Source organism: Rhopalosiphum padi, chromosome 4, assembly GCF_020882245.1.
Source record: "Rhopalosiphum padi isolate XX-2018 chromosome 4, ASM2088224v1, whole genome shotgun sequence".
In the NCBI taxonomy this organism is placed as follows: Eukaryota; Metazoa; Arthropoda; class Insecta; order Hemiptera; family Aphididae; genus Rhopalosiphum; species Rhopalosiphum padi.
Genome location: NC_083600.1, coordinates 9,490,979 through 9,503,185, shown reverse-complemented (window position 1 = coordinate 9,503,185; position 12,207 = coordinate 9,490,979). Strand labels below are relative to the sequence as shown.

At 26.9% G+C, this 12,207-nt stretch overlaps 2 protein-coding genes across 3 annotated transcripts in view; one reads left to right on the top strand and one right to left on the bottom strand.

Annotated features, from left to right (window-relative positions):
- LOC132929305 (uncharacterized) overlaps positions 1-2,482 on the top strand; it is a 244,656-nt gene extending 242,174 nt beyond the window's left edge. For both annotated transcript variants that reach the window (XM_060994561.1, XM_060994562.1), the window contains exons 14-16: positions 407-557; positions 1,620-1,707; positions 1,785-2,482. In XM_060994561.1, the coding sequence (XP_060850544.1) occupies positions 407-557; positions 1,620-1,707; positions 1,785-1,871 (326 nt within the window). In that variant the 3' untranslated portion in view covers positions 1,872-2,482. The remainder of the gene's footprint in view (positions 1-406; positions 558-1,619; positions 1,708-1,784) is intronic.
- Positions 2,137-12,064, bottom strand: LOC132929306 (ubiquitin conjugation factor E4 B). The gene is made up of 20 exons (XM_060994564.1): positions 11,709-12,064; positions 10,522-10,618; positions 10,198-10,448; positions 9,986-10,135; positions 8,112-8,300; positions 7,816-8,049; positions 7,594-7,755; positions 7,331-7,528; positions 6,259-6,447; positions 6,077-6,197; positions 5,875-6,008; positions 5,705-5,803; positions 5,405-5,637; positions 5,107-5,342; positions 4,868-4,994; positions 4,595-4,792; positions 4,260-4,533; positions 4,007-4,181; positions 3,798-3,947; positions 2,137-2,880 (listed from the first exon to the last, which is right to left on the bottom strand). Exons 1-20 carry the CDS (start codon positions 11,730-11,732, stop codon positions 2,804-2,806), a joined length of 3,318 nt encoding a protein of 1,105 aa, XP_060850547.1. The 5' UTR covers positions 11,733-12,064; the 3' UTR covers positions 2,137-2,803.
- Positions 12,065-12,207: the final 143 nt, after the last annotated feature.

Genomic DNA, 12,207 nt, shown 5'->3' with positions numbered 1-12,207 from the left:
CAATCTTATAAATATGATATATTTTTTAATACGTTTCAATTATAAATCACGCGGCGTTATGGATAGGCTATATAGCTACACAAGTGTCAGGAGTTAATTTTCCAGCCTCTCGGAATCCTAAATTCATAATTTCATCATATTATACTTTCACAACGCTATATAGTATATAATATATTTTGTCCACATGAATCGAATTTTCCATAAATACCTATAGTATAGGTCCTATACTATTCTTTGTATAGACTTAACAATTCCAAAAATTAGAAGACGGTAATTGATATATTATATTTACAAATTAGGTACACATGATATAGTAGTTGTCTCCGAATGCGACGGAATATAATTTTTTTTTTTTTATTACCATGTCTGACCAATCGCTTATGGTGACTATCGTCGTCGGTTGCAGGGTTTAATGTGCACGCGGATGGAAACTCGGTCGTGCCGTTTTTGGACTCGCAGAGCACGAGCAGCTATACGTCGGACATGAGTGACTACATCGAAACACTGTCGTTGTCCTCGCACAGTTCGTCGGACACCACCAACAACGAAAACCAGAGGTGAGTGTATCACTGATCCGATATTTTCGAGACCGTTAACTTATCGGTGATCTCGCGTGCAATATCATTACGACTAGAGGTCGCTGTAGAAATTTTTTGGATATGATGTGTTTTTCTTAATTGAGTAGGTTGTAGGTACCAATTAATGTAGAATAACTAAAGACCATCGTGAGGTTTTTCGGCCTTTTATAAGCAACTTTGTTGGTTTGCTTCAAATAAGTTTGCAAGTGCGTAGGTACCCCACGTGGCACGTACTGGCAATAACGCAAAAGCACATTGTTATCGTATTATATATAATATGTCTAGGTCGTAGAACAACCACAATTATTATAGTTATAAAAATCTATAAACGTATCATGTTTTAAAAAAAATACTAAAAAATACTAGGGAAAATTATCATTAAAATAAAATGTGCATAATATGTATTATTTTGAAAAAAAAAACCAAATCAATGGGTTAGTTCTCGATCCCCTGAGACGTATTACACTATTACATATGACTATTAACATATAATATTACGTAAAATATGTTTATAATATTTTACTAAAATCAATAACCATTTTTTCTTTCTTTTTTAATGAAGTGTTATTAAATGTTTTGTATTTGGTAATTAGCACCAAACTCGATTACGTTTCGTAGTGACATTAAATGTCTCGTAGGTGGTGGCCGAATTCTGTAACGATATCTATACTCTGTCCAGCGAGAGAACGGAGAACGCGCCAACCAAAATCAGTTATTCTACGCATTCCCCAATGATACCCAACCATAAGTGAACCAGTTTTGAGAGCATGGTGGCGCGAGGGATGCACAGAATCGGTGCGTTCTCTCGCTGGACAGACCATATATAAATATGTTCTTTACTATATCTGGAACTAAACAACTTTATCTTTATATTAAACCTACAATATTATATTAGGTATTTAAATATTAAATTATAATATACCATATTTTATACTTATGTTTTATTTTAATACAAAATTATTCCGATCTCTAATCATTATGAACAATAGCTCTATTGATTATTGTTGTGATAATATTCATCATTATGTATTATTGGTGTAGGTGCGGTAGACCAGCCAAAACTACATTGAAACCGCGGTCCGGCAAGGAATACCATCAGATCGGGTTTTTTCTGGACGGCGACCTGAAGGTGAACAATGTTACAATATTACATAACTGAATATTATGGTTTAATGAATCCTGCTAATCAAATTTCATGTCAATTAGGTAAAATCTGATATACCGCCAGTTCCTGAAAAGACAGAAACCCCTTCTCCCAGGTATGCCACAGCCCAAGAAAGCAACGTCGTCTGATGACACTAGGAGAAATAGTGCATCCGAGAAAGATGTTATTTGATTATTTTTTCCGTTGCCCCGAATAAGCATTTGGCTTATTAATACAGAAAAGACAAGGACGGAAAAACAATGATTGAATTAAACTGTACATTATTAAAATTTACTGAAAATAACATATCACAACATGTATAAAATACTACTGTAATAATATACTTAAATAATAATAATGTAATTTTAAAGTGTTGAATTTAAGACTGCCAACTCAAAAAAAATGTACTTTACATACAAAAAAAATAAATATTTATGTATTTATACATTAATGAAATGAACTATTATATATTTATTACAATAACGGTTTAGTCTAATAAGAACTAGTCATCTATAGTCAATTTAAATTTTGTAGTGGATTATTTCCCTTAGTAAATACTGTATATGTATAAATATGTAACTACTAATAATAAAAAACATTTTATCATAGTTTATATTCTTAAATATTATTTACAATATAAGTATAAGTACGTTTGAAAATTTTGTACAATTTTTTTTAAATCAAATAATTATACAAAAAGAAAAAATTGTCAATACATTTTTTACAAATCATAATAAACTTATAGATAACTTTATTTAAATTTGTGCGTGTAATATTTATTAACAATTATCTTCATAAATACAAATCTTAGATCCACCAAACTACTATTAAATAAATCAATTAATACATATATTATGATACGTATGATTTTTATATAATATACATATAATGTATGGATTTTATATGTATTATCTTAGTCTTTTATTAGTGTTAAGAACACATTCTTTTATCACATAAATAAATAGTATAATTAAAACTAGAGATAAATATTAAAAAGTGATTTTACTTGGATACATTATACTAAATTTAATATTATTATCGTTTTTAATTATTATCAATATTTCACTAAACATTTCTTTTCTTATTGTTGAGGTTTTTGAGATAATGCTTTTAGTTTTTCTATTTTCCATTTTTGAATTTTTTCTTTCAGATCCGTTGCTGTAAATAAAAATAATTTTAATATAAAATTGATTTTTAAAGCTCTAAAAAAATTATATAGACAGATTTTAAAAAACTGCAATATTTTTTTGTTATATAATAAAATTACTTAGTATATTTTAAAACTATTATTTTTTTTATATTATAATTATTTTTTGTGTTTTTAAAAAAAACAGTAAACCATAATATTACATAACAACACAATGTCTTATATATTTTGTCTACGTATTAAAAAACATAAAACACAAAATTTGCATACAGCAGAACCAATTTAGTGCTGTAGGTTGAAGTGAATTGACCTCTAATCAAATTTAAAGGTTTTGATAATATTTGTTTTTGAAATATTTTAATTTTTGAACAAGCATTTTTAAATTACAATATTTTACCATTATAATCTACTTAAAAATTTAAGTACATATTATTTTATGTTTTAATTCTATAACAACCATAGTACTGATTATGATGAAACCATATTAAACATTTCCAATTTAACAGCTCTTAGATTGTACTATTGCCAACTTATTTACAGCTAAAAGTTAAATGATTACCGAAATGAAGTTGGCCTAGACTACTGAAAAGTAAATTATGTTTGAATTTATAAACTGAAAAATTATAGATATATATTATGCAATCACAAATTAATCATTAATTATTTTATTATGCAGTAATTAAAACAATTTTATCGCTAAAGCACCTAATCATTGTTTTAACTTAAAACATTAAAATAGTAGAAAAATATTTAAGACTAACATATTTTGATTTCTTAAACCTGTGCATATGTAACAGTAGTCAATGTCTGTATAATCTATGTCCACAGTTAATGAATAATTATTAATTTTATGACTTTCTATTTTTAAAAAAATAAAGTAATACTGAAAACCAAGTTATTAATCATTGAATTAATTTAATAATATTACCAGGAGTTAAATCATCTTCACTTAACGGTTGTCGGTTAAATGGATCTGTCTGTGAATTTAATAAATGACGAATTATAACTGGTCGATCCATGACTTTTCCACTGCTTGGTAATGTTACTGGATCATCCATCAAAGTATCCATCAATGGATCTGAAATTTAATAATAATTATGAGTATTTTGAAACTTGACAAAATATGTTCTGTAAAACCTCTAAATTCATCAGGAGCATCATTGAAATCAACTTCTTTTTTAATATTTTGAATAGATACTTCATTTGCCTTAATAGCCAAACTTTGAAATCGCATCGCTTCTATTTTCGATGAATTTAAAACTCTCAACATTCGGTTTGCTGCATCTTCAAATAACTCTATTCTAAACGATCGCTAAATTATTTTAAAGAATCATTAGTAGAGTACTTAAAAAAAAAAGTAAAAAAAAATGATTAATTATCAGAAAGTTACTTCATCAGCAGCAATAGCTGCAGCAAACTCTTCACAATCCAAATGTAAATAAATGTCAATTAATTGCTTAAGCAATCTTCTAGGCTCCCAACCATAATTTTCTGGTGTCTTAACTTTTAAATTTTTACATTTAGGACCACATAATTGCTGTAAATTGAAATTCAACATAGCTGTGAGTCGATTAACTAATTCAGGTCGCATAAAGGGTTCTTTGATATCCTTTGTAAGATAATGGAACATATCTACAGTCTCTTGTGCCAAAGTTAAATAGGAACTAAAAAATCATAATAATGGCATCAGTAAAATACTTTGAAATTGAAACTATTTTCACAAACCGGCATTGTCGTTCATCAGCAGAAAGCTGTCTATTTCGAGATTGCTGAATATCTTCAGGTAGATTATTCCAAGTAGCAGTGTCTGCCATTTGTTCTTGTACTTCATGGATACGCTTTAACGACTCCAAACTCTCATCCAACAAGAATGTTGTGTCATTTATCAACATATTTACAAATTTGACAAATTGTATTCCAGTCCTACCATAAAAAATAAAATAAAATAATAATATTAATAAGCACAAAATTAACAGTTGTATTTTAATAATGACATACTTGGATTCTGCAATAACTGAACTTCTGTGCATAGGGCTTTCCCACATACTTTTGAGAATTAAACTAATATGGTAACGTATAGTAAACTTATCATAAAATTCGGAACTAGCTCCAGTAGATTCAATTACTAAATAATAAAAAAAAATTAACAGTTAAAGAACATTTTTATATTTTATTTTATTTTAAAGGGTTTGAAACCATTTTGAAAATTTTAATATTAATATAAACCACTAAAATACCTGTATAAAATTTCATTAGAGCAGAAGGAAGGTGAGAGATTGAAAGTGGATGGCTCATCATCATATTATTTAAAACTTCGGTCCTTGGCTGAATACTTGGATTTAATACAAATAAAACTTCAATAAGTTTTGCTATGAGATAAGGATTTTTAAAAGCAGCCGGTGAACAAATACAAACAAGAATCCATGTTAACAATTTATCAAAGAACTTGAATTCAATGGCTTTGGGAGCATATCTAAAATCAAATTACAATATTATATTATTGAGCTTCAAAATACAGTGAATAGAATCACTTACTGCAGGATGAATAATAGGAAGTCTGCAATATCTTCAACAAACCATTCTGGAGTAGCAGCTAATATAATTGGAACTTCAGCAGGAAACTTTATATCAGTATTTGGTACAAAAAGGTAACCTTGATGAATAGATAGCATAAACTCAGCAACCGTTGAATAAAATACAATACAACGTGTTATAAGAGATGGATCATATAATACTATTTCTCCACATGATTTGCTTTTTAATAGTTTCTACAAAATCATGAATGTAAAATGTTACATTGGTATCAGTTTATACAAAATAAAAATGTTATGTTACCTTAAGCTGCATTCTCCATTTCTTCATTAATTCTTTATTTCTTGCAGCTAATGTAGGGTTACTCTTCCATTCAGATTCTGAATTTGCTATTTCGTCAATCTACATTTATTTAAACAAAGCATAAAGTTATTCAATAACCAATAGTAAAAATAATAATTTTTTATACTTACCAATTTTTGAAGATCTCTTACAGTTCTATACCTTCTAGTATGTTTAGTGAAAGCTGGTATTAAAGCTACATGGTGACAATATAATGTTAAAAACCAACATCGAGTGGAAAACTTTACATCTTTAAGAGGTTGTACTATAAATAACAAATAAAATAAATTATAATTACATTCAATGATTTAAATCTATAAATTGTAAACATACATGTTGAGATCCATTCAGCAGCTTCTTGGGATGTAAATTTCAGTCTTGTATCTGATGATAAATCAATTAAAGAATGTTTGGAATTAAACATGTACATTGGATCTACTTTATCCAATTTGATCTAAAAATTATAATCTTAAATAAAAAGACTGATATAATTTAGTAAATATTTCATCAATTACCTTCACTGATAACTCTTGTAAAGCAGATAATAAATTCAACATGAAACCATCACCAGCAATTGTTCGTTCATCTACACGCATTTTGCAACGTTTCTCATTATATACCAACACTTTAGAAATATAATCCATTGTTATATCTCGTGAACATGAATTTACCACCAAATTATAAATAATTTTGTTCAATTCGTTCTAAAAAAATAATAATCCCAAGTATATTATTTAATTGTGATATATGTATTTAAGTTTCTACTAAAACTAAAATTATTAATTATTTTTATATGTAAAAGCCATATATATATTAAAGTATAACCAAAGTTACTTAAATATATGTAAGATCAACTATAGAAAAAGGATTTATAAATGCCGAATTACAAATTAAGTTAAGAACAAGTGTCCTCGATATAACCATGCTTAAATTATTCATGCCGGATTGCATAAAAAATTGATTTCTTTAATTGTATAATAGAATTTATGGACTAATCATAGGCTACTAATGCAATCCAGCATCAATTCCTATATATTAATATAATATCTATGTTGAACTACATAATGTATAAACATGTCATGTGCTATCAATATGGCGTGTATCATTATCATGTATTACCTCGAGTATTAAAACATATGAACAAGCAATTTGGATAATAATGATAAGTAATTTCAAACTGTTCATTTCTGCAAAAATTAATAATTTTCATAGTTTTTTTTTCATAACTAGGTATTAAAGATATATATTATCAGTACTGTTTAAATCAATAAAAGTATTTTAATTTTTTTTAGTAATATGTATACAAGTTTTTCATTGATTCAAAATTAAATTTTTATTACAAACGTTAATTTATATTTAAACAACAATTCTACTATACTAGCATAAAAAAATTAGTCATAACACAGAAAGTATAGATATAACAAATATTTAAATACAACTGAAAATTATGTAGAAACATATTCTAGAAGAAGTGCATTTTTTTTTAGAACAACCCTCTTCAACTAATTCATTTAGATAATAAATAAAATAAAATAAATAACTAATGTATTATTATAATGCCAACATTTCACTAATTTAATTACTTACACGAGTTGTTTGTAATTCTTGTCTAAGAGTTCCAATTAACCCAGTTTTGTCTGATAATGAAGTAAAATTTAATAATTTGTCAATTACTTTAGGGTCATCTTCAGCAAATAATGAAACGGAAAGAAATGGTCCTAAATATGATGTATGAGATAGTTCACGACCACCACTTAAAGTATATTGTATTGGCATAAACTGTTTCTAAAAATATTAACATACATTTTATAAAAATTATACTTATTCAGAAAAGTTTAACACTGACTTACTAATTTAACTATTAAAGTACATATAGGTAAAGTATTTTTGGATGCAAACAAAGGTAATGAAGTAAGTTCATTAAGCACTTCAATAGGTTTACGATGTGTAGAGCCAACAAAACTAGCATTTTGCATCAAACGGTATAGGTGTTCTAGTATTGGAACAAAAATCTAAAAAAAAGAAGTATGAATTTTGTGTAAATAAAATTAACTTAAATACTGTTTACTTACTTTTTCCATTAAATCTTGATTCATAGCTGCACGATTCAATATTTCATTCATAAAACCTCTAGGCACTTTTCCCCTCAACAAATATTGTGTAAGGGGCGAATGCATAGATGCAAAAAATCGAACCCAATCTCTATCATCCATAACCCATTCGTGAGTAAGTAACTTGATACAATGATTCACACACTGTGAACGTAAATTGGTCAATGCTGATAAAACTTTAGGAGTACTACTCCTCTATAAAAGATAAAAGTGGTTAGTAAATTAATACAATTAATGAGTGAAAAAATAATTTTTACTTTAGGATATTGACGTTTTTCTTCTTCAACACGATCATAACAATCAAACAAATATTTTAATCCTCCAGCTGTGTATGAAGCTTCAAAAAAGTCTACGGCAAAGTATTCAAGTTTATCATTTATCTGAGAAATCTTGGAATTTTTTTTTAATAAGATAAGAACTTCTTGAATAGCCATGCTTATAATATTCTAAAATATATTAATAAAAATCAAATAATACCAGGTAATTTAAATTAAGTACTAATATTTAATAAGTTAATAAAAAACATATTCATAATTATTTAATTTTTAATCATAAATAGCTTAAATAGCATTAAATCTTTAATTTAATTTTTAAAACTTTTAACATATTATAGGATAGTTACCCTCAATATGGAAATCACAAGATTTAAATGTAGTATTTTTTTTTAATAATACATTTTTAAAGTTGTATGTCAATGTGCATTACTGTTATAAGAAATTTACCTTATGTCACTCTAATTTTGTCCTATCATATTAAAAAAAATATAAGTGCACACTATTTGTTTCTCTGTATAATATATATACATTTGATTTTTTTAGTATCATAATATGATTTACAATTATATAAATAGAAGTAATGAAATTTTTTAAAGTATCCAAAATACTATTATATCAAAATTAAAAGGATTAAAATTATATTCAACAACCAGATAGGTATTTAGAATAGTGGCAATATTCACAATTTAAGAGAACTATTCAGTTATAATAAAATCAATCATTGAAGTTAATAAAATAGCCAATTACCTGAAGTTTAAGTCAAAGGAATAATTTAGCAATAATAGAATGCATCCATTCTTCAATTAATACTGAAATTTAGTAAAATACTTCAAAATCCTTTGATTTATTTATTGGTTGCAATTAATTAAATCAGAACTCTTCATACATTAGTACAACAGTTAGGTTATAGTTATGTTTTCTATGATACAACTTACACAACATTTAAAAAAAAATATTTCTCTGTCTCAAATAAGAGTAACCTCAAGCGGCAGGTTACTATGCATAGCAACAGAAATGCAAACGTTAAACACAAAGTCATGAGAATTACTTTATTATTCAAACATTAGTCTAGATTGCATTTTTACAAGATTAATACAGTAAATTGATTTTACTCATCTTAGTATACGGTGTGGTCGATTGTCACATATAAAAACAAAAGAAAATATTTGACAACAACTATTTAGTGAAAGAGCATATTTCTCACCAAACTGGTTACCTCAATTATCACTAAGGTTACTCTTATTTAGGATAGAATACACTTTAAATCAGCAATTCTCAACCTAAGATTCGCCAACAATTTTTTAGGGTTGCCAATCCATAATAATAATCATAACATTATAAATCATAATGTGGAAAGAGTTACCAAAAATCTAGGAGACATTATAGAGGGTCGTACATTTAAAAAAGTTGAGAACTGCTTCTTTAAACTATAATATTAATAAACCACCAGCTAAAGTATCGGGTAAAAATCAAAATGTTTTGATGGTTATATAAATGTACAGGTTATTTAATTGCTTCCAATTACATTATTATTTTATTGAATTATTAGTAAATACTTAACCTATAGAACAATACATATTTTTAATGCATCAATTTGGAATTGATCATTTTTTTATTTTCTATTGGAGAATGACTAATGCCTGATCTAATAAAAATGTCAATATTACATAGATATCTATTTTAATATCCTAGTACAGTGTCTAATAATAATAAATATATTGTATATAATATATATATATATATATATATACACACAATTCAATATGCAAATTTCACTAAACTATGTTCTTAGATCTTTTCATTATATATATTGTTATAATTTGCTATCAATTAATAGTTAGGTAAATCATACATACTGGTATCTCAAGAGATTCGTAATCCTGCTTTTTTTCATTTTCCATATAAGCAGCTAATTCTGGCAAAAATAAACCTTTACTTTCATCACTCCAAGATACATCCAACATTTTTAAAATAACAACAAAGGTTATGTCTTCTTTGGGAAAATTCTAAAAAATATATATATAATCATAACAGGTCATAAAAAGTATATTTTATTTTAAAAAATTACCACTGGTAATTCCAATGGTCTTTTTCTTGTGATGCTTTCTTGAAAATTAGATTCCTTAAGTTCATCAACTTCCATATTTTCAAATCCTGAATCTTCTTCTGGGGTAATAATTGTAGATGGTCCAGGGGCTTTAATTGGAGAAACAATATTGTTTTTGATCTCCACATCAGTACTGCTGTTTTCAACTTCCATGGGTAAATTTTTTGACTCAGTTTTAATTGGCTGTGTTGCAAATGTTATTCTTGTGGGCACTGCAATAAGCAAAAGAAAATATTATATTTTAAATTAATTTGTATTTGATAGTGTTCAAATAATTTGTGTTACATTGTGGAATTTGCTGTGGAATAACATCAGACACTGTTGGTGTTGGAACTCTTGTCGTATTTACAGCAGCTAAACGTGCTAAGCGACGTCTCCTTATCTGTAACAAAAAATAATATTGGTCTTGAACATAGATTCGTATAACAAAAAAACAACTTCCACTCCACCACAACTAATCAACCAATATATTCAATTTTTTCAGCCTTACATTGTTAAAAAAAAAATTGCAGACAAAAACATGTTTATAAAACTACGTACAATAATAAAAAATAAATACGTAATATTACAAATCAATAATACATTAGTTGATTCACAACAAAACCTAACTAGTCTATAATACAAATTACCAACAATCCAACTGATTAAAAGTTATATAAGATACATTATGCATAAATAAGAACTTTTACTTAAATATGTATAATTTGTTCTAGGTAAATAAAAAGTGATCAATTACTTATAAATTAATTATGACAAGGCAAAGCTTTTAAATTGCCTTATACAATTATATTTATATTTATTTGGTAAATATTTTCTAATATGCTTAACATAAATTATGATTTATTTTTCAGGTATACAAAATTTATTATTAACGGTTATTTATAATAAATATTTCTAGAACAACCAGTGTTCAAATTAAGACAATTTTTCAACAATCCATTTGAATATAATTTATTTTAAGTTCTGTTATATGTTCTTGTTACAATAATGCACTTTTAAGGTCTAAAATATCCAAAAAAACATAAACATTACATATTTATTAATTTATTATAATATTCCTAGTCCATTAATAAACTGTCAAAAATTACTCTTCATTAGGATCTTTTTTGGTAATATGTTTACATATAATAATTTATACCTATAAGTATATTTAATCATTAGCATTCAATGTTTTATTTTAGTAAATCAAATTACACACACAAAAAAGACCATGATTAAGACCAAAAATTAAACTTCTGATGGACAAATATCAAACCAGGATCACAATATAGTACTATAGTAATCAAAAATTGTTTTGAAAATAATTTCTAGATTGTGCAAATTTGCTACTATAAAATGTCCAACATTAAATTCGAATATACGCCACTTCACAAATCATTTATGTGCACTGTACATAATGCATAAGTACCCTGAGTACCCATTACTGTTGGTTTTAACACAAATAATTTTAAACCATATCAAATATTTCTTACCTCTTCGGGAGTTAAGCCACTCATAACTATATATTTATTGACTTCCTATAGTTTAATATTATGTCTTTATGTTGATGATGAATAACAAAGCACCAACAATGGTTAATAATGATTGGGAACAACGTGTAAGGTCGAACGTGTGTACAGTACAAAGCGACCGGGAGAGACGTAAATCGTTGTTTTGTGAGCAAACACTGCTAACTGCAAAGTTGTGTAGTATAAGTTTTAAAAAATAAACGAAATGTATAAAAACATCAAAGAAAAATACTAATCATCGCGATGAGTCTCTCACTAAAACAGATGTTTTTACAATCGCTGTGTGGCTGGGAAAGTGGAAACTATGAAGAAGGGGTCGAGGGCTCGGTGTGCAGTGCAATGAGGTCACTGACTCAATCTGCGATATATGAACACAATCATCAATAAATGAGGCGTTTCGTCAGCCGTCGCTACGTTCAGTTCTGTCAGTCATTGTTATCATTTGTCGGCTTATCGCTTATCA